The sequence below is a fragment of the Drosophila novamexicana genome, unplaced genomic scaffold (assembly GCF_003285875.2).
Source record: "Drosophila novamexicana strain 15010-1031.04,08,12 unplaced genomic scaffold, DnovRS2.1 tig00002010-arrow-arrow-pilon, whole genome shotgun sequence".
Taxonomy (NCBI): Eukaryota; Metazoa; Arthropoda; class Insecta; order Diptera; family Drosophilidae; genus Drosophila; species Drosophila novamexicana.
The window spans coordinates 82,301-105,198 of NW_020824923.1; the positions used below are offsets into that span (position 1 = coordinate 82,301).

At 42.2% G+C, this 22,898-nt stretch overlaps 2 protein-coding genes and 1 long non-coding RNA gene across 7 annotated transcripts; all 3 read right to left on the reverse strand.

The window, feature by feature from the left end:
• Positions 1–338: 338 nt before the first annotated feature.
• Positions 339–4,245, reverse strand: LOC115768742. 4 transcript variants are annotated; one of them, XM_030713431.1, is made up of 6 exons: positions 4,052–4,245; positions 2,505–2,704; positions 2,218–2,235; positions 1,881–2,061; positions 1,427–1,700; positions 339–756 (listed from the first exon to the last, which is right to left on the reverse strand). In XM_030713431.1, the coding sequence occupies exons 1-6, from the start codon at positions 4,233–4,235 to the stop codon at positions 639–641; spliced, it is 975 nt and encodes a 324-aa protein (XP_030569291.1). In that variant the 5' UTR covers positions 4,236–4,245; the 3' UTR covers positions 339–638. The 4 variants fall into 4 exon arrangements, with proteins under 4 accessions (XP_030569291.1, XP_030569290.1, XP_030569288.1 ...); XM_030713430.1 differs by having other exon boundaries at positions 1,797–2,061; XM_030713428.1 differs by having other exon boundaries at positions 1,427–2,061.
• A 4,269-nt stretch (positions 4,246–8,514) lies between these two features.
• LOC115768744 lies at positions 8,515–10,486 on the reverse strand. Of its 2 annotated transcripts, XR_004018619.1 has the most exons (4): positions 9,980–10,486; positions 9,686–9,923; positions 9,246–9,505; positions 8,515–8,686 (listed from the first exon to the last, which is right to left on the reverse strand). It is a non-coding gene; the product is annotated as an uncharacterized LOC115768744 (long non-coding RNA). The 2 variants fall into 2 exon arrangements; XR_004018618.1 differs by having other exon boundaries at positions 9,246–9,923.
• A 4,883-nt stretch (positions 10,487–15,369) lies between these two features.
• LOC115768753 (transmembrane protein 132B) lies at positions 15,370–22,898 on the reverse strand. Its single transcript, XM_030713440.1, has 13 exons — positions 22,508–22,898; positions 22,089–22,393; positions 20,790–22,028; positions 20,519–20,724; positions 19,556–19,715; positions 19,083–19,483; positions 17,662–18,062; positions 17,143–17,604; positions 16,932–17,085; positions 16,760–16,877; positions 16,257–16,686; positions 15,907–16,190; positions 15,370–15,842 (listed from the first exon to the last, which is right to left on the reverse strand). The coding sequence occupies exons 1-13, from the start codon at positions 22,554–22,556 to the stop codon at positions 15,828–15,830; spliced, it is 4,224 nt and encodes a 1,407-aa protein (XP_030569300.1). The 5' UTR covers positions 22,557–22,898; the 3' UTR covers positions 15,370–15,827.

The following is a 22,898-nucleotide window of genomic DNA, read 5'->3' on the forward strand; positions in this document are numbered from 1 at the left end:
AAGCGCATAATCAATAACTCGAGGCCAAGCGCGTCTACAAATCGATTCTTATCGAGATCGTTAATCGATAAAAATAAGCGATAACAAATCGAAATGAAGCCGGAATTTGCCAACAGCCGAGCTAAAAGCTCTCACAGGTAAGAGGCAGCTCTTCAGATCTATATACTATATCTATCTATATATATAAATATTTATTTATATATATATATTTTTTTTCATCGTGAAAAATGAATTGAATTTGTTGATTTCCGTCTGGCATTGAAAATAGTTTTTCATGATTTTCATTTATATTATTATTGTTTTTTTTTTTTTTTTTTTATACTGTTAGACAATCGAAACAAATTAAGCGCTATGCCTTTTATGGGCCTTTAATAATAAAACTAGGCACAAAAAAAAATAGACAAAAAAAAAGTAGAGTAAATGTTTGTTTAGCTTTTGTTGTTGTTTTTTTTTTTCGTTTTTGATTTTAGCCAAAAATGGATATTATTATAGATGTAGTTGGCAGCGGAAACGTTCGAAGCATCCGTTCAAAATCGAATAGAGAATTGTCGTCAATGGGTTTTGGGGTCGGGACTGTCTGTCGTCTGTCTGGCTGCCCATCTAGCCGGAACATGTGGGGTCGTCTCCGTCGTCTTCGCTTATGACCTCGGCGGCTTAATTAGCTTGCTTGTGGGCGCCGGCAGCTTGCAGAAGCCAGCTGCATCGAATACGGGCAGCAGCTCGCGCACACGCCCCGGTATCGAGCCATCCAGCATGCTGTCGCAGCGAGAAAGAGAGCGAGTGAGTGAGAGAGAGAGAGAGGGGGGGGGGGGGGAGTGAGAGGGAGGGAGGGAGCCTTACAGGCAACAACATCTGTTACTTAGTCTCAGTCCAAGATTTGTTGTACTTAACTTAAGAAAGTCAAAAGTCAAAGTGTGCCCTGTTCGAGCATGATCGACTAGCAGATACCCTATATTCATTTTCTCTACATGCACACTCTATGAGAACTATATTTCCGATAAACTCAAGTGTTTACAGTTCGATCTATATGAAATTTTCAGGTCTTAAATAAGTCAGCCAAAAGTGTGCACATACCCAATTGCCAGGCTCTAGCTTTTAAATGGAGTTCTTGGGGAATTACGTACAGGTAGCAAAAAGGTGAAATATTTGTGATTTGTATTTACTTCACATGCACCCGAATACCAAGTTTGGTGTAGCTAGCTCTGCTAGTTCTCGAGTTATGCTAAAAAAACCAACTCTCAAAATCGATATTTATCGATATGTCAAAAAAGATATCGAAAAGAGGAACATAAACTATCGAATATAAAGAAGGTTTGCTTCAAATGCTTGAAATAATGTGGAAGTAGAAACTAGATAGAGACAGGGAAAGCGAGAGAGAGGGGTGGGAGAAGGGAGAGGGGGGGGGGGGGGAGAGCGGGGCTCTTACCGACGCTTGTAGTCAATTTTGGCGCCTTTCAGGGAGATGTTCGCCTCGGTGGGAAAGAACGTGGCATCGTAGAAGTTTAGGCCGTTCTGCAGCAAAATGTTGTACTCATCCATGGACGCAAGCGTGATCCGTATGACAGCTGGCGGCAGCTCGCGCCGCTCCGGACGCTCCGCCTTCTCGATGGCCTCGCCCACAATGCCAACGCCTCCTCCGCCGCCGCCGCTGCCGCCACCGCCGCTGCTGCTGACGAGGCTTTTGGCGCTGCTGCTGCTGCCTGAAAGATTTGTAGCTGGACGTGAGTTTCTGGCCAAGCTGTGGGCGTGGGCGTATGTGGGCGTGTGCTTTGGGTCAATTGGTTTCTGTACATTACTTCGCATGGCCGCGCGGCGCAGCGTCTGGCCCGGCAACGGGTTCGGGTGGGCAGATGCTGGTTTCTGCTGGATCAGCTGCTCACCTTCAACCTTGTCCGCGCCGCCGCCCGCCTGGCTGGGGCTGGAGTAGATGTGTAGACGGACAACCTCAACCACCGAATCGAACTTGTACATGGCATGCCGTATATCCTCCACGGGCAGATCCTCCGGCACATCCAGCACGTACAGCGTGAAGGTCTTGCGCGGCCGACACGGTATGGCAATCTGCAAGGAAACCACAAGATCGCACAGATTGACAAGATATATATATATATGGAGAGAGTTTTATATGTGATTCGAGATATATGGGTTATTTTTTTTTGGGAAGAAGACAAGTTGGAGGAGGAGAAGCTGTTGCCAAGGTGTCGCCAATATACTCACGCTTCGCGAGAATGTTTGCTGCAAAAATGTGGAAAATGTTTTGAAAGAAAATTTAGAATTCAGCGGGCGGGAGAGCGAGACAGAGAGAGAGACAGAGAGGGGGAGAGAGAGAGAGAGGGGAAGCATTTAATTATATTTAGAGTGTTGCCAGCTCTTCTGCTTTTCAAGCTAAAGCTGGCCATTTTTAGCTTGTAACTAATTTGGCTACGTTTTTCGGCTAGTTTCAGCCATTTTTCGGGCAGCAGTTGGCAACACTGTCGAGGGTTTCCTGCGGATTGTCCACTTACTTTGCGATAGAAACGGGCGCCGGTCACCTTGTGGAAGCCCTTCTTGAACACCGCCTGATAATCGTCCGGATGTGAGAACTTGAACAGAATGCCCGTCGCCGTCTTCGTCAGGCTGAAGCAGCCCTTGAAGCTCATCTTCTCGCATATCAAGGCGGCCCGCTCCATGGACAGCTCATACGAGGGCGTCAGCAGAAAGGCGCCTGCAAGTTCCAGACAAGCTCAAGTTAGTATCTCAGCCGAACTACATAAAACTGCGACTAAATTGAAGGGAGATTAAGGATAATCCCTCAGATTTGCCAAGGGCTCTTTGAGTGCAACTTTGAGGTTAGGTTTCAGTCAGAGCAAATTAAGTGAAGCTTAAACCAAATCCTTTTTCAATTTGTCAGATGTGAATGAAACACAGTTGATATGTATGTATAATTTCAGGCAGTTCCATTCAAATTTGATTCGTCTTCAAATTTTTAGGTTAGGTTTATATGTTCATATTTTAGGTTAGGCTTATGTGCAGGACATGAACTCTTAAAGCAGGCAGTTAGAAAAGAATATTGTTAACTTCGAAATGAAATGGAAAACGAAATACCTAAAGATTTCGATCAGTTACATTAAGTAACGCCCATTAGTTTCGTATTTCATTTAAAAGTTTTAGGTTAGGTTTCACTTTTTAAGGACACGCACTCTCAAAGCATGTCAGAGCAGCTAGAAAAAATACTGTTAACTGCGAAAAGTAGAGAATTTAACGGTTTTTCAATTTGAATGCCAGTTGGAAGTTTTTAGGTTAGGTTTCACCATATTCTCCTAAAGCATGCTCTTAGAAAAGAAATTGTTAGCTTCGAAAAAGAAAGGATAAACTTCCATGAATTGCCATACGAAATATGTACAATTTTGGGCAGTTCCATAAAGTAGCGCTCGCTAAAATTGGGTTTCCCTTCAGGTTTTTAGGTTAGGTTTCACTTTTCAAGGACTTGCACTCAAAATGTGCATGCAGTTAGACTAAAAAACTAAAAAATTAGTGTAAACTTCGGAATACCGAAGAGTTGGACATATGTTTCTCAGATGTGCTATATATATGTATATATCTGGACTTTTAAAAGAGAATTATACATAGAGTCTATATTGAAAGGGATTTATCCAAATGGAGCATCGGTTGGTCAGGAAATGTTCAGAAACAAAGGCAAAGGTCTTTTATATCAGAACTTAACTCTCATCTGATTGATTCTAATATAACTAGATATATAGTATATGTGATATAGGAGTTCGATCCGTCAAAGTACGCCATGTGTAAATATGGCAACCGATAAAAGGATACGTCTGTTCGGAAGTATATATGAATATATTTCATAGATTCGAAACTTTTCAAAACCGATTTTTCGTAATTAACCAAAACTTTTTTGTTCGACAAAATCGGATCTTAAGAAGAATCGAAATTTGACGAAATGATTTTCTAAAAAGCCGTAAAATGTTCAAAAATTCTTGAGCGTAAAGGAAATTCAAAAGATATTATCAGCGTGTGTTATAGATGTTATCTTTAGTTCGGTTTGAACGGCGACCTTTGGTTAGAAAATTGTCGGGCGAGGAAACTTCAGAGTCGGAATCATCCTCGCGCTTGTCGGACCACTTCGGCTCCGACGACAGCTTGTGGGCGGCCATTTTGGTGACGATGCCCGCAGGACGCGGCCTGGAGAACTCGTTCTTGTCGCACTCCACATCCGATACGTTGCCAATATAAGACATTATTCCGAAATGATCCAACTCGAACTTGCGGAGTGCACGAATTTTTCAAAAGCAACTGAAACGTTGAAGCCTCCGCGCGGCGCTTTTATACGCTTCACCGAGTCAGACCCAAATGAAAGTCGAGCACACACACACTCGCACACACACTCGCACAGTTACAGCCCGATCTTGGTGTGGCAAAATGTCGGTCTGTCGCTCAAATTGGAAGTTCTTACAATTGGAATTAAAACGTGAAACGCACTTAAAAACAAACCCAAAGCATGTGGGCACCCGACTAGCAGATACCCTCTACTCAGAAGATACCCTCTACCCAGCACTCGACTAGCAGATACCCTCTACTTAGGAGATATCCTCTACTCAGCACTCGAATAGCAGATACCCTCTACCCAGCAGATACCCTCTACCCTGCAGATATCCTCTACTCAGCAGATACCCTCTACCCAGCACTCGACTAGCAGATACCCTCTACTCAGCACTCGACTAGCAGATACCTTCTACTCAGCAGATACCCTCTACTTAGCACCCGACTAGCAGTTACCCTCTACTTAGGAGATATCCTCTACTCAGCACTCGACTAGCAGATACCCTTTACTCAGCACTCGACTAGCAGATACCCTCTACCCAGCAGATACGCACACACACGCGACGCATGCGCAGCGTCTTCTTCTTACTTTACCCCCGCCATATGAGAAATGCACTCTCATTTAACTTGGCTATTCGAAGTCAAATCTTTGCGAAATTCTCAAGGCTCGTAAAGTGTATGTCAAGGTGTGTGCATCCCAAAGCGCGTCGCTCTAACTTTGATAATAAGTGAAATGGAGAAGTTATTAAAAAAGGGACATATTCTCCATTTGTATATGCCATAAGAGAGTCTACATAGCAAGAAGAGTGAATCGATATTTATCGATATTTCGGAAGTAGCAAGAGTTCTCGACCACAATTCACATCTGAAGTCTGTAGATTTTTTAAATTTCGAGGCTAGATCGACTCGCCTATTGATCCCGATCAAGTATATATATACATTTTAAAGAGCTTTGCTTTGCACAAAAACAGCATACCCCATTTAAACATTTTCAATGGGTATTACAATATTAAAACTGATACGTTCCACATGGATCCTCGCCTCGAGTGGGCGTAACATAAATGGGTGGGTGAGTGGGAGGCGTGGCCGATATATATATCTATCTATATATACATAGAAATGTATATATATATATATATATATATATATAACGGGGCAGGTTGACGCCATCGGCAAACGTCAAGATCACGCGTCAAAAGAAGCGCCAAATGTTGCGTAAATTTCAAGAACACGACTTTATAAGGGCAATTGGCAAAAGTTCTGATAGAACAAATCGCATTTGGTGCGCACAAATGTTCTAGCGCAAAATGCCATCAAATCAGTTAAATTGAAACATACAACAATATGGAACATTTACCGAGCTATTATTATATAAATTTGTTGGACTCTTCGAGCGAAAATCCCTTAGCTAAAACGCATTTTGGTCGATTTGGGTCAAAATTTTCTCCGTTTGATGCCAATCGATAGCACTGTTTCTTACGAGTCTAAAATTGTGTAAAATTCCAAAATCGAACATCATTTGGTCGAGATATCTCAAAAAATCATTAGAAAAGTTTGACTTTAGAAACGGAATCGTTTGTTGGTCAACAACTTTTTTTAACCCATCGAGTTTTGAAATGTTTGAATGCCAATTGATAGTAGGGCTCCGCACGAATTCAAAAATGTATAACACAACAAAATCAGACAATATTCACCCGAGATATTCACAAAAAAAGCATCAAAAAAGAGTTAATTTGCTATTTTGAGAAAAAAATGTGCTTTTTTTGTCGATTTGGCTCAAAATTTAGATATTCGCTTCATTTTATGCCAAACGATGCTGTGTACAGCTCCTGTTAGAAACATGCGCCATATTGAATGCTGAGCTCGAGCTAACAGAGTCTTTAATTGTGAGTGACTCAAGCGGACGAAAGAACCGGCGCACAGAAAATCAGCAAGCGATCAAAATTCGCGTGGGCTACATTGCTTAGCACACACTCACACACACACACACACGCGCAAGCAGGAGAATGCGCAGAGATGAGCCAGAGCCAGAGATAAGCAGCCAGCTGTTCGTGTGTGTGTTCGCTGTCAATTTTCGTACTTACGCTCACGCGCTCACGATTCTGTTCGGTGCTGATCGCTGATTGGTCCAATTAATAACTCGAGTGCTCTGCTTTCTGAGCGCCGCTTTTATGCAGCTGCTCAACTTAATTCGTTGACAGTGTGGCCCCATTAGTCAACTGGGCATGTTCTGTTTTGCTGCGCGCCTGTTATTATTTTGTTATACCGTTTTGTCGATGTGATTGATGCAAAAGCAGATAAGCCGATTCTCTCTGCAGGCATGCATACGCATGTTTGGGTGTGTGTTTTCGCAATTGATATATATGTATGTGTGTTACTTATGCTTGTGTGTAATTTCTTATGCGTTACCTGACTTTGAACGTCGCTAACTCGAGTTGCTGTGCGCCGACTTTTGTCGATTTTGCTTTAGTTACATTATAAGTGCAAATTCTCAATGTAAATGCTACGTTTTCGGACTTGCGCGGACTTGTCGGCAGTGTTAATAGCCATAAAGAAAATCGTATTCTAAAGTTAAACAAAAATGCTATCACAATTGAAAGAAGTCCATTAATTTTATAGACTCACGAATGTTTGTGTTTTATTTAATGGATATCTTCTACTCACGTCGCATAAAAAAAAATATGTAAAAATATGCTATAAAGTAAAGTTTTTCGGCTTATCTATAATATCGTTCGTAACAGGAATATCAATTGACATGTAAACAAATCGCCTTCTGAGGTTACATTAAAGGGCTTGCTTAATGCTTCTCGGTACCGAAATCCAAGTTTCTTAGTAATCTGTCTCTGATGTTGAAGACATTTACGAACTACTAAAGGTATATATTTCCGAAGTCGGACTTAATTCAACCGATATTAAAAGCTTACAAAATACTAATTCAGTTTTTTTTTAACATTCAATAACGTTGGTAGCTGAAGGAGCTTGGTTAGCTATTTCATGCCACGGATTTTGGCCAAAATGGACGCCGCGTCGATTCTCAAATGAACATTTTGTACAATTCTGTCGATTTTAAGGACCTCCGAATCCTTAAAGGCATGTCTTATCAAACCTATGTATTTGCGTTTACAAAAACTAATATATTTTTCATTTCGTATATTTCAGCCAACTCTGCCACGCCCGCGGACAACATTTAATGGGCAAATAATGCCTAATGGTGCCTAGTTGACCTATATATTCTTGGTTATTCCATAGCATGGATATAGTCCTAGCGAACCTAAAGGACAACGTTCTCCATGCCAAATGCAAATGGAACGGGCTCCACAATATGTATGCTTGCCTTTAACAGCCGCCCCCAGCAACAGTCCCGCCCCCCAGGATGGTTTCTAGTTGACTAGCGTATCCTTGGTTATGCCATGCCATCGATATAGTCCTGGCGAACCTAAAGGATCAGATCCCTGCAAAATGTGCATTGAAATGGTCCAAAAACATGTATGCTTTTTCTTTCAGCAGCCCTTTTACATTACACAGCTGCAGCAGCTGGCGCTGTTGTTGAACAGCCGGCTTACAGCGCTCACTTAACATGAGTGGCTAGTTAACAGTGCTCATTTTGAGTGAGTTACATTTCTGCCCCTTAATGCTATGCAATGAATATTTTTATTCAAAGCACTCAGCGACCTTCTGCGCATTTCTGTTCGCCTGGTATTTCAGTGGAATTTTAGGGCAAATTTGGGGCGTCGCCGCCGACCAGGCCGCCCCGTGAGGCTATGCAATGAATTTGTTCGGCAGATAAAAATATTCTGCTTCCACCTACTGGGCATTTCTGTTCGCCTGGTATTTTGTCGGAAATTTTAGTAAAAATCTGGCACCCAGCCGGCGGCAAGGGTGCCCCTTTCGGGTATGCAACGAAATTTTTTTTTCAAAAAAAAAATATTCTGCGTCGACCTTCTGGGCATTTCTGTTCGCCTGGTATTTTGGCAGATTTTAAGAAAAATCTCGACAGTCAGCGGCTGCCAACAGACGCCCCTTTTGGGTATGCAATGCAAATGTTGGAGCTATGTCGCTTCAAAACGACATATCTCCAACGCATTAAAAACGAAAATCAGAGCGCTGGAGATATGTCGTTTCAAAACGACATATCTCCAACGCATTAAAAACGAAAATCAGACGTTTTTTACAAATGATTTATTCATGTTTAAATTGATAAATTTGTTGTTTTGTATGTTAATTTCTTAATTATTTCTCTTAAAGTTATACAAATCGAGTTTGAACTTAAAATGACCATATCTAGCTTAATTAAAGTCCGATCCTGCAAAAATCTGCTTTGTTACTCGTGAAGGTCCTTGGAGCTCAATGTAGTCCTTAATTTGTCAGTCTGAAAAGATAAAAACACATTTAAATGAAACAAAACAAAAAATATATGAAGGCATTTTATGTTATGAAAAAAGGACATAACTCGGCCATGTCCTTGCAGATTTTCAAAGGACATGGTGCGTTAGGCTCGTATGGACCCCCTGCATCGAACTGCATCATAAAAATATGGGGTCATCTAAGAAGCCCAGGACTTGTATTTTGACTTGTAAAATTTTTGTCCCGGAAGCGCACGGAAATGGCCCGAAATCACAAATCCTTGAATAACTCCAAAACTACAAGGACGATCTTAATGAAATTTGGCCAGTTGGTAGTCCTGGTTAATACAATTTTTTTGACACATGACTCGCAAGGATACGCAAGGATGCGGCCGAGTTATAGCCTATTTTTAGTATAGAAAATTGTCCTTAAAACTTTTTTGTCTGAAGGACTTTCGTCCTTTGAGTTGTTAATTCTTAAATGGGAGGCCGAGAACTATTTGCTGGCCAAAGGACATCCCGATAGTCCTTCAAATGGCCAAGTTAGCCCGGAATTTTTCGATTTTAGCCAATTTTGCGACTTACCCCCTTGGAAAAATTTCGATGAAATTTTTTGTCGAATCCTGGAAATCCTTGAATGCCAATCGATAGATCTGCTCGCCACGAGTTTAATAAGCCATATCCTGGCGATATCCTTCAGGATTTGGCCGAGTTATGGCCATTTGAAAAATGTCCTTTTTAGAAAATTAGCCATATATCGGAAACGGCAAGGACGATCTTGATGTCCTTTGGACAGTTTATGGTCCTTGTTCATACGAGTTGTTTGCCACACGACTTGTCAGGATCTGCAAGGATACGGATGAGTTATAGCTTTGTTAATTTACGTTCGAATTGTACTCATATCTAGGCTGTCTGAAGGACTTTCGTCCTTTTCATTGTATATTCTGAATCGGAAGGATGAGCACTAACGGTTGGCCAAAGGACATCATGATCGGCAAGGATACGGCCGATCTATAGCCATTTACCTGTGCCGAAAAAAACCTCTTTTCCTCAGCTCCTTGAAGCATTTTCGTCCTTTTTATTTCATATTTTGGCAGAACAGGCAGCACTTGTTGTCCAAAGGACATCAGAATGGTCCTTTGAGTGGTCAATGGAATGTCCTTAAAAAAGACAATATGTATACCTCGGAAACCATAAGGACGATCTTTGGACAGTTTATGGTCCTTGTATACACGAGTTGTTTGACACAGGACTTGTCAGGATCTGCAAGGATACGGATGAGTTATAGCTTTGTTAATTTATGTAAGAATTGTACTCACATCTAGGCATTCTGAAGGACTTTCGACCCTTTCATTGTATATACAGCCATTTATCTGTGCCAACAAAAACCTCCTTTCCTCAGCTCTATTTAGGATTTCCGTCCTTTTGATTACATATTTTAAGTTGGCAGAATAAGCAGCACTTGTTGTCCAAAGGACATCAGAATGGTTCCCTGGGTGGTCAATGGAATGTCCTTAAAAAAGACAATATCCATATCTCGGAAACCATAGAGACGTTCTTGATGTCCTTTGGACAGTTTATGGTCCTTGTTCACACGAGTTGTTTGACACAGGACTCTTTTTCAAATTCTTAAAGTTAGATTTTATGACATCAAAATAGAAACTTACAATTGCAATTGAAAATTTGCAGAAACATTCGTCCTGGAATACAGTTAAATCTTAAGCAATCAATTAGCAAGGATAAGAACATACATTTCATAGAATTTATGTCATTTCATAATATGTGGTTTATTAATAAATTATTTTATTTAAATTAATATTTCAGTTTTTGAATATTTATAATATTTTTTGTTTTACCATTTTTTTCGTTTTTGTTTTGTTTCCTTCTTGTTGTTGTTCTTTTGCGTGTTCTTGTTAATTGTTTTCGAATTGATGTCTCGTTTAAACAAAATGTGTTTTCCACTTAATAATATTATAATAATAAACTACTCAAGTGTTTACATGGCAACTATAACTTCATTGTTTTTTCATATGATTTTCTTTACTCATCTTTTTTTTTTTTGCATTTTTTTTGTTGTTCTTGATATTTTTACTATATTTTTTTTTTGGTTTCATTTCAACGAACTGGATAACAGAATCAAAAGTAGACATAAAAGAAGCAAAGAATTGTCTTGAAGCTGCAAATCGAAAAGACTTGAGAACCGACTGGAGAAGAGGCAAGCGGGGGGTAGAGGGGGTGGTTGTACGTACAAACATACATAAGTGTTGTAAAAGCGCTTCATATGATATATATATATATATATATATAAATATACATATATATTAATTTGTATATATGCATATGCTTTGTATTTAGTTATATTTCTTGTAAGCCTGTGGATAGCATTTCCTGCATGCGTGTGTGTGGGTGTGTGTGTGTGTGAGTGGGGGGAGGTACTTTTGCTTGCACAGTGTTGTAAAACAACAAAAGGGCTAAAATCATATATCACGCTAGCTTTTGAAATATAAGAAAACGAGTGCGCTCCAAAGCAACAACAAGAATCGAGCAATCGCCCGATCGATTTATCGACTTATCGATCAATCGACATATCGGTCTATCGATTTATCGATTGTGTCCGTTTTGGAGTAAGCACACATTTACATACTTACATACAATACATACAATACATACACAACAACTACGAAATAACTGATACAATGTTATAACAATTATGCGGCGGTGGCTCTCTTTTACTTTTACTTTTACTCTTACTTCTTTAACTGCTTTTCCAACTATATTTGATCGCTTTTTCTTTAGTTTTTGGTGTTTTTTTTTCTAGGCAAGGTGCAAATCAGCAGCGGGGTGCAGTTAAATCGTTGAAAGAGTTGGAAGGGGAAGCAGGTCAATAAGGAGAGGTGGGAGATTCATAGAACTTACATATCGTTATATGTAAATGGACAAATGGATTAGACAGAGACAGAGACATAGAGAGAGTGAGAGAGAGACATAGAGTGAGAGCGTGGGAGCTAGGATTGTGTTTTATCTTAGATTTAAGTGCCAAAGCGAATTTCATTATCTTTATATATATACGTCATCGTGTATGTGTGTGTGTGTATGTACACACTATATATATATATATATATATATATGTGTGTGTGTTACATAGTTACATACATACACATATATCAATTGCAGAAAGCAGCTTAAACAATTCGCATTCTCTTGCATTTGGTGTACAGTTGGTATATATATATATATATATATATATACTATATAATTAGATATATTACGAGATATCTGTTTGCTGGCCTTTTATATTATCTTGCTTCACATATGCCTCTTTATATTTTCTTTAACTATATTATAATTATGATTTTTAGGTTTAGCTTAAATAAAAACAATAAAAAAAAACGACTCGAAACAGAAATTGCAATCTTTGCTTAAATATTTGCTTTAAATTGTGTGCAATCTTTTTTTTCGATTTTTCGTTTCTTTTTAGGTTTTACTTTAGTAATATTCATTTTTGGATAATACATACAAATACATTCATATATAGCTTAGCCTTAGGATTGTGTGTGGTTTTTATTTTGTTCTTTCTTGGTTTTTGTTTTTGTTTTTTTTTTGGGCCTGGTAAAAAGCATGGCAAAAATAATTGGATTGGTTTCTATACGTATATGATGTATATGATGTGTGTGTGTGTGTGTGTGTGTGTGTGTGGGTGTGTGTTTGTGTTGTGATGTAACAAAACGATTTGTACGCTTCGAACTGACTAGAAATTCGAAAAAAATTGTCTTAACATGTTGTACAATGCGTCAATCATACAATCAATCATAATCGTATGTGCTAAACAAGGTATGTAAATTATAATTAAATAATTCGTTATAAAATATATATCTAAACATAATAAAAAAAATAAAGTCTTTGCATTGGAATCGGTACACGTACACGTTCACATCTTACATCAAGATGTACGCGGCTTGTACATCTTTCTATTTGTCTGCTGGCTGTAGGTGAGTGTGCGAGTGTGTGTATGTGTGTGTGTGTGTGTTCAAATTTGCTAATTAGTTGTACAATCAATGGTGATTGATCAATCATTGCTCATAACGTTACGAGATTTGGCTACCGTCCATCAACTTCAATCAGTCAGAGTCAGTCAGTCAGTCAGTCAAGCTGCCGTTGCATTCGGAGTTTGAAATGATTTTTGTTATTTGTTATAAATCTACGCATTCTATAGTACTTTTAAATTTTTGGAGGGAGAGAGAACAAGCGTTTTGCTCGTGTTAAGCTCTAGGCATGCCCCAAAATGATTGATGATTGACCTACAACTAATGATTGATTGAATATGGCACTAGCACTAGCACTGGGACTTTGCAAGCTATCAAGGCTATACAATTTCAAGGCAATGCGATCTGTCTGCGTGTGTGTGTGTGTGTGTGTGTGTGTGTGTGTGTGTGTGTGTGAGTGTGTGTGTGTGTTACAAGATATGCCCAAAAGTGTGCGTAGAATTTGAGATACAAGTTATATATAATAGATCAAAACTAGTTTTTAGGCTTAAACAATGTTAGAACAAGTCGAAAAGATTGCTTAGACGTTTTTTTGTTTATAAACAATACAAATATCATAACACTCTGTAGTTCCAAGACAATATTAATTTAGCGTGAGAGGGGGGGGGGGGGAGTGAGGGAGACAGCAACATAGCTTAAATTTATATATAGATATTGTAATGTCTTATTTACAATATGTGCAGACCTACAGATACTCTACGAAAGCAAGCATTATGGCAATTGATTGATTGTGATTGAACTACAGAGTTCTACAATAATAATAATAAATAATTATATGTGCATAATTATTAGAAATTAGAATTGTGTTTTTCAATTTATGCAATATGGCTTTAATTATTTTGTGTGTTTGCTTTTTTGCATTGCTTTGTTTTTCGTTTTTTTCTTGTTTGGTTTTTCTTGTTTTTGTTACAATTTTTTTTTTTTCGTTTTTCTTTTCGTTTGTTTTTTTTTTTGTTGTTGTTGGACGGAACAATTTACAACATATGATTATGAAACAATGATTTAATGATCTAACAAAATGTAATACTTAAATGCCTTACGAATGCGAAACTAAAATAATAATAATACAAAATGACAACAAAAACACAGAAACGCAACATAAACATATGTCTATTTAAATCTATGATGTTGTATATGCAGAGAAAACAAAAATAAACTTTTGCTAATGGAATGAATTAGCTCGGGCTGCATTACATATACATATATATATATATATATATATATATGAAGAATCAAACGATAGCATAGAGAGCCTATTTAGCTCTTGTTATAGACAGTTACACACTTATAAGGATGCAATTTGTTTAGTACACTTATGTATTATATATATATATATATATATATATATATATATATATATATGTGCATGTATTACATATATATGTTGCACTATTTAATGGGTTACAGCGAATTTGTGGCATATTTTTTGTTCTTGCTCGTTTCGTTTAACAACATTTTTCTTTGTTGCTCATTTTGTAATTGATTTATGTTTGTTTTTGTTTAGCATTTTTTTCTCATTTAGCTTTGTTAAAATTGTCGCCTCATAAATATATAAATACATATATATATATATATAATAATGATAATCAGAGTAAAAGTGAATCAGCATAATGATAATGACAATAATAATTGCAATAATATATATACATATATATATATATATATGTACGTATGTATATGCGCATATATATATCTCTATAAATAGGTTTTAATATTATATAAAGCTTAATCGCTTGGTAATATCATAGAATATTTTTGGTTACACATTTCCCTTTACTTTATTTGCTGTCCATTAATGCGATCGTGTTCAAATAAAGCTCATAAGCGTCTATATACTTTTCGTGTTCGGTTGTCGATTATTATAATTATTATTATTATTATAATGTATTTAGTTCTTAGGGTTTTTTTTCAATTATAATTGTAATTGTAATTGTAATTATAATGATAATAATAATATTATGATTGCGATATTTGGGCCAACTCGTTAGCCAACTTATACAGTTATAAAGCGATGTCTCTTTCTTTCTTTCTTTAAATACATTTATAGTATGCGTGTTATTAGATATATATATATACTATATATATATATATATGTCGTAGCATAGTTTTGAAATTTTCTTTATCGAGTTTGTGTCGCAACGTGCCCAACTCCCTGGCCTAGCTTTTGCACAAGTGGTTTTGAGGACGAAGGACAAAGGGTTGGTGGGGGAAGGGGCCAAAAACGAGTTACAAATAACAAATGCATAAATTCACTTGTTTTTTTATAGTTCTAATAAGAGAGAGAGGGAGAGAGAGAGAGATATGCATATGAGGCCGAGATCTCGTATAAAATATGTGTGCTTTTTCTTAAGTTTTTTCTTTTCTTTTCACAATTGTTGCTACCAGTTGAAGTTTTTCATATACTTATATACGTATTTGTATCGTTTTAAGCAGAAGAGTTGGCAAGCAATTTGGAAACAAGCTATGCTTTGTGCTCTCATACATATCTTTATATATATATATATATATATATCAATTCTTAAGCCTAAATGCACGCAATTAACAAACATTTGCCCACTTGTGCTGGCATTGATTGGGCTGGAGGGGGTAGAGTGTGTGTGTGGGGAGGGGAGGGGGCTTGCGACACTTGAACAAATTGTATATATATATATGCACGATATCGTCTATGTATATATACTATATATATATATATATAGTTTATGCTTTTTATATGGTATGAACTTAAGGTCTAGGCAATAAATATTTCTTGTTTTCAGCGTCGCGTTTAACTCTGGGTACAATTTTTGTATTGAGTATTCTTTTAGGTTTTGGATTGCTAGAATTGCGTTTCTTGTGTGTGTATGTGTGTGTGGTGTGTGTGTGTACAAGTTACCCTTTAGTTGCATTTGCTTGGAATTTGAAACTTTTGCTTTGGACAATGCTCAGGCGGCGGCGGCATCGCCTCGTTGTCTCCGTCTCCGTTTCCGTTTCCATTTCCGTCTCCAACTGCAATTCGAACGGCGACGAGCTCGTCTAGCATTTGGATCTGCTTGCGCGTGGGCGTTGTTAGGGGCGTAACGACATTCTGGTATCGTTGATGAAATGTTGACAATATCTCGCGAATTTTAGCAATGATCTCTTGTACTCAGGCATTTGACTCCTGCAAGCGAGAGAGCGAGGGAGAGAAGATTAACATATATCCCATTTAAATGTGCCAATCACACCTTTAGATTATCGAAGTAGTGCATGATCTGTTCGTAATCCATGTCGAGATCATCCAGGCCCAGACGTTCGCCAGGTGCCAGCGTATCGTCTACGGTGGCCGAGAACATGGGATTGCCAACAACTGTGGCGCGCTTGATGCGCGACGATTTTGTTGTTGGCTCGCTGCTAATGTGGGCGTGGCCATGTCCGAGAGCCGGCGGTGTCGGCAGCCGGGCTAGCTCATCGGTGGCATTCGAATTGGCCGCATCCGCAACGGTGCTCAATATGCTGTGGTTGTGATTCTCTAAAACAGGGGAACCAAAGACAACAATTAGTATATTTATTGACAGTCAATAAATCTGCGTCTAACCCTTGATTTGTGTTATGGCTGGCGATGTGGCAGCTGCTGCTGCTGCTGTTGCTGCTGCAACGGCTGCTGCTTTGGTTACTCTCTTTGGTGTCAGCGAATCGAATTGAAATGCATTCTTCTGATGCGGATTTGTGTACTCCACCAGCTTCTCGGCATTGTGCAGCTCCTCGTGCTGTTGTTGCTGCTGCTGCTGCTGTTGTTGTTGTTGCTGCTGTTGCTGCTGCTGCTGCTGCAGTTGCTGATGCTGCTTGAGTTTCATGTGTGCCAAGCGCAGCGCTGGCTCCTGTATAAAATTGTGGCTATGGCTATGACTGCGCTGATGCTGACGTTCCGGCTGCGGCGGCGGCTGCTGCGTCGCATTGTTGTTGTCGTTGTGCAGCGGCTCGCGCTTGAATTGCTGGCTGTGACGCTTGTTGATCATCTCCTTTTCCTAGATGACCACCAAAAAAAATAAAGAAAACAAGCATTAATCGGAGTTGAGGCAGAGAGTTGCCGCTGCCTACCTTGACGGGCGCCGACTGCGGCAGCTGTGGCGGCAACAGGGCGCGTGTCCCAACATTGCGATGCGGCGGCACAGGCGGCTTGTATTCCGGAGCGACGGCGTCCTTGCCAGGCAGATAGCTGTAAGAATTGTTAGATGAGCTTTGCGGCTAACAGCTGGAATTGTGCACTTACTTGTCGGTGTGGATCTTGTTCAGATTGGATGCCGGCACAATGTGCGTCTGCAGCTTGGGCGGCTGCTGCTGTGGCTGCTGCTGGTCAAAGGAGCTGACTCGCCGTCCGTTGTCGTAATTGATGATCGGGTTGCTGGTGATGCGCATGCGTGAATCTGCAACAGAATTGTTATAATACTGGCGAGTATCAACTGCATCTAGTGAGAGCTTACCGCGCGCATTGATATGCTGCTGCTGGGGCTGCGGCTGCTGGGCATTGTTGACGGTGTCGTTGACGGCCAGCGAGTGTCTGTCAATGGTGGAGCGTCCCAGCCAGACCCAGTCGTGGGCATTGGTAGTGGACTCCTTGAGGCGCACATCACGAAAGCCGCCAGCGCCAGCATTGCCGCTGGTCTTGCCAGCGCCAGAGAGCGGATCGAGGCCAGACTCAATCATGGCCGGTCGGAACTTGGAGGCATACACCACGCACGAGATGACAAACACAATGATGGCAAAACAGAAGGCCGTCAGCAGTACGTACATGCCCAGCTCCATGGAGGACATGTTGCCGCTGCCAATGCCGCCCGCCCGGCTGCCGTAGTGCGTCTTGTGCACCGCCTGAATGCTGGCCCGATGCTGGCGCGCCTGCACCGTGGGCTCGTATTGTTGGCTCGAGTCGCGCAGCGGTATGCCAACTGCTTAAAGCGTATCTCATTAGTTATCAACTCTGGTTCAGCCTGGGCTGAGCTTACCTATGATGTCCGCCAGGTCGCCGGTGTTGCGATAGTTTTTGCGCTCGCGGCCGACGGTGCCGTCGTTCTGTATGGACTCCTGTTTGCTGACAATGTCCACATTGTTGAAGTCCACCTCAATGGAGGCCAGGGCGCTCGCCAGCGGCGCCGCATTCGGCTTGTTCGGCTTGGAGGAGCTGCCCCCCGAAGACGACGAGGAGGAGGAGGAGGACGAGCCGGCGCCAGGGCCGCGTCGCATGCGGCATTCCTCCGACAGCAGCAAAGTGACGCGCAGCAAATTGCCATTGCCCTCGCCGACGGCGATGACGCGCGGATGATGCGAGGCCAGCATCGGCGCAAAGGCGACCACCTCCGTGTCCAGGCTCTCCACCAGCAGGAAATAGTCCTCCACCGCAATGTCGCTGTGAATGCATACAAATTCAACGAGTTGTTACACGAGCAATTATTTTTCAGCCTTCCAAGTTGCCCTATTCCTTCTAATTTCCACACATTTTTCGTGGAAAACCTCAATTTCCCCCTAATCCCACTTATTCAATTTGAAAAGTAACAAGGATTATTTCACACTTGCGGGTGGAATTGTCCAAATACCACATACTCTAGACTTTTCGTAGAGTCTTGCATCTAAGTACAAGCTTAAATCTATTTCCACCAAGGCAAGTGGATTATCCGAAAAGTGTGAAACAAGTCTCTAATGAATTTGCTCAAGTTTTTTTTGGAGCTTAGTGCTCGCCTAAATTCACAGCCTACTTTACGTTAATTCTTTCTTTTCAAGTCCCGCATAAAAAACCCTTTCCACTAGATGGAGTGGATTGAACGAAAAATGTGGAAAGGAAGGAAAGGATCTTTAGAGCTGATATCACAGCCTAAATGCACAGCCTATTTTACGTTAATTCTTTCTTTTACTAAAGTCTTGCATCTAAGTTCAAGCTTCAAGTCCCGCTCAAAAAACCCTTTCCACAAGATGGAGTGGATTTTCCGAAAAGTGTGGAAAGGAAGGAAAGGATCTTTGGAGCTGATTCCATAGCCTATATTCCGTTAATTCTGTCCACACTTGCGGATGGAACTGTCCAAATCGCCGTGACACGTATTCATTAGGACTTTTCGTAGAGTCTTGCATCGATGTTCAGGCTTTCAAATCCCACGTTTTCACCAAGGTGAATTTGATTTTCCGCAAAGTGTGAAACTCACAAATTAATTTGCACAAGAATCTTTGGAGCTGAGTTCACAAATCTTTTCGAAGCTCAAACGATTCTTACAACCTTTTCCCTTAAATTTTGTCTTCACTTGCGGATGAAATTCCCCAAAACATAGCTTTAACCTTCAACCTTTATCACACACAGGGTCGACATTTGGCTTTCTATCTCCAATCAATCGTGACATTCAGCTTTAAATAAATGTAAGTTGCTTAGGACTGGACTTACCGCAACGGCGTCTTGGAGCCATCGTTGAACTCGAGATCGATGTCGAGCAGACCCTCCTGATACTGTGCTGTGAGCTTGTGCGTGACGGATGTTTCGGCCAGGTAGCCGTTCTCGATGGCATTTTCCGGCGTGATGGTCAACTGCAGGCCTGATATGACGCGCACAATCAGCTTGGAGAGATTCACCTTGTCGCTGCCGACGCGTATCTCCTTGGTGCCAATGACACGGCCCGTGATCGGCGAGAGCACTTGCACATCGGTGCGTCCCATTGACTTGCCCTGCAGTATGCGGCCCTTGAGCGAGGCGATCTTTGGATCTGCCACGCGCAGCAGCGGCTGCACCAAGTCCGTGACGCGCAGTCCCGTGCGCCGTGAGATAAAGTAGCTAATGCGTCCAGAGTTCTGGCAAATGAAGGATATGGTCATTAAACGAATCAATTGTGGGACGACTGAGCGCGCCGACTGAGCTCTCACCTGATCGATGGCCAGGAATTTGGCGTACACCTCGACGGGACTCTGCTGATAGCGAGCGCGACAGATGGTCTTCTCGGCGCCGACATTGTTGTAGTAGCTGCTGCCCTTCGGGTTCCACATATACGAGCGCTTCTTGCGGCGTCTGGATTGTTTGTTGTGTCTGTGCAAGCGGAGCGTATCGCAGGGCGGCGTTAGAAAAGCATATTTAATTGAACAGTTCTTCTGACTCGCTACTCGTTACTTTATCTACCTAATACTATTTGTATTGCCTATTCTCTACTTGTTTTTTCTGATTGACTTCCCTTTATTCTTTACCATTCGCTGCTCTCTATTCATCACTTTCCTCTAGCTCGCTACTTGCGTTTACCTACTCGTTACTCTCTTATTCGTTGCATATATCCCACTCGTTACTTTTCACTTGCTACTCTCTACCTTTTGTTTGTTCTCGCTACTTCTATCTCGCTACCCGTTACTTTAGCTTCCTAATACATATATAATTGCCTACTCACTAATTTTGCCCCCCAATCGCTGCTCTCTATTCATCACTATCCTCTTACTCGCTACTTGCGATTTCCTACTCGTTACTTTTTAACCGTTGCATGTTCTCTACTCTTAACTTTTTAGTTGGTACTCATTACATTATATGTTTATGCTTACACTCGCTACTTCTATCTCGTGACTCATTGATACATTTTCTTATTATAATATTTGCCTGCTTCTCGCTACTTGTTTTCCTTTCCTTACCTTTTGCACTCACTACTTTTTCGTTCTTGCTATATCTTATTTAACCCCTACCCCTACCCCTCTATGACTAGTTGCGTGTTAACTGTCATTTCGTATTTCTTCTTATATGTTTTTACGCGTCACTGAATACTGTCTACTCTACTCGTTACTTCTTACCCGCTATTCGTTACTTTCAGGTATTTTTTGTTCTATTTATGAATTGATTCTCGCTACACTTACAGATAGTGATTGTCGTCGGTTACTTTCCAGCCCTTAATTTGGGATAGACGAAAGTCGGATATGTAAACTTCAAGCGGGAATTCGGGCATCCAGACAATGAACTTGGCCACGCCCACATAGGTGCCATACTTGACAATGACCGAAGCATTGGACGAGCCTCGCTGCTCGGAGCCATCCACATAAACGGAGCTGCACGACGAGGAAACCTACACAACAATGGAAAAAGGGGATGAAGTGAGGATCCATTAACTCATCTCTCTCTCTCTCCTACCTTGATGACGCTCTCGTCCTCGGCATGGCAGGAGCTCTGCAGGGTAACATCGGCCACTTTGCCCGCCTGCGAGACAATAAAGACCTTCATGGCCTGAGCCACCTGACGGCCAGTGAGAACCGCCGTGTTCATCACCTCCCAGATCTTGGCCATGGGCAGCACCGCCTGAATGTCGTCCTTGTTGATCTCCAGCTTGGCAATCAGACGTTTCTTGGTATCGTCCGTAGCAATCAGCTCCGAGGAGTCCTTGTCCTTGGGCGTATCGTAGACATGTGTGACGGACCAGACGATCTTGCCCCCGTCCAAAATGTCGTTGGGATCGTCGGCCACCTCCAGCAGCCAGGAGAAGACCTCGTACACCTCGTTGCTGGCGCTGCTGCTACTGGTAAAGTTGCCTCTGCCGTCCGTGTTGCCGGCGGCAGCGGTGGAGGAGGAGGAGGAGGAGGAGGAGGAGGAGGAGGAGGAATCGGAGGATTCCTTGCGAAAAGCGGTTACACGAGCCGTCGTATGCTTGGGATTCTCCTTTTCGATGCTAATGCTCCACTGATCGCTGGCGGCGCTGGCGCCCATGATGCGCAGCCCGGCCTTGACGCGGGCGCGGACCGTAAACGCGGCGACGCGCTGCTCCTGATCCGCATACTGATGCAGATAGACGGGCACATGCAGCTTGGACATGGGATAGAGCGGATGCTGGGGCAGCAGAAATGTGACCGAATCATCGGCGCGCAGCTCCTTAAACGGCGTCTTGGCGGCCAGCAGCGGCACCTGAGCGAATGTTGTCAACGGTTGGATCTGCACCTTCGGCTCGCATTGCTCCGGATTGCGCACCGGCGGCTCGAACACGCTGTACGAGACCTGAGCATAGCGTTGCGGCACCTTCGGCGGGATCTGTCCAGGCGCACCTCCGCCGGCGCCGTTGCTGCTGCTGCTGGCATCGCGGCTGTGGCGAGGCGCCGGCAGCGCTGGCCACCAGCTGAGCGGTATGACCACCTCGGCCACGCAGACTCCATCCTCGCCCTCGGGCATGCAGCGTCCCTTCAGGGGTTGTTCATTGGCCATGGCGACGTGAAGCAGCACGCAGACCTTTTGTCGCTGCAAATGGCCGCCGGGATCGGCGCCGGCATGGAAGAGCACGCGCAGCACCGGCGAATCCTGCGAGACGCTGCCGCGCACCAGATGCGCCGAGATGTCCAGATGCATGTTCGGCTGCTGCAGCTCCAGCAGCGTGGCCGTCGAGTTCTGTGGGCGACACATTTACAATGCAACGGAATTTTAAAATAGTAAGAAGGAATCTCTTACGTTCACATAGTCGCCCGCCTGGTTGGTGTCCATGGTGTCCGGCACAATGTAGCGCGCGGGCACCGTTTGCTTGGTCGAGAACGGGCCGTAGCTGGCGCGTATGGAGACGGGCTGTGTGGTCTCCACGACAGTGAAGCGATCCAGCGACAGCACCGAGTCGTATGAGATGCGGCTACGTGTCGGCGGCACCGAGGAGGAGCTCGGCACATTGGCAATCTCCGGCGTTACAGGTGGTTGACGCGCGTGCTTCAGAAAGAAGCCGCTGTCCGGTGCCTCGAAGTGCACCTCGACGCTGCCAATGTGCTCTGCAATTGGATTGATAATAAATAGTTAATCAACGCAGTCAATCGATCAATCAATCAAGTGTGAGCCTGATTGACACAATCCACCCTGATTTTAATTGGTTTTACAACACTTACGTGCAATTGACAGCAGCATTAGCGAGCTAATTATTACGCAGCACTTCATGGTTTCAGCTGCGCGACGCCTGCGCCCGTTTGTTTACCGTTCGATTGATTGATTGATTGACTGATTGACTTTCGTGTGTGCGACAGCTTTTGTTTTTAAGTTTTTTCCACTCGAATTTGTGTACACACTGTTTTGCAGTTCTTCTCTATTCGTTTTTCAGTTACATTTCACAATTGCTACACATTTTACAGTTTGAATATTTTCGCAACAACATTTACCGTTACAGGGCAAGGGCGTAGGTGTGCAGTGGCGGGGTTGGCGCAGGGCAGGGGATTGGTTTAACAAAACACAAATACCGTTTATTTGCTAGTTGTTGTTGTTGCTGCTGTTGTGGTTGTTGTT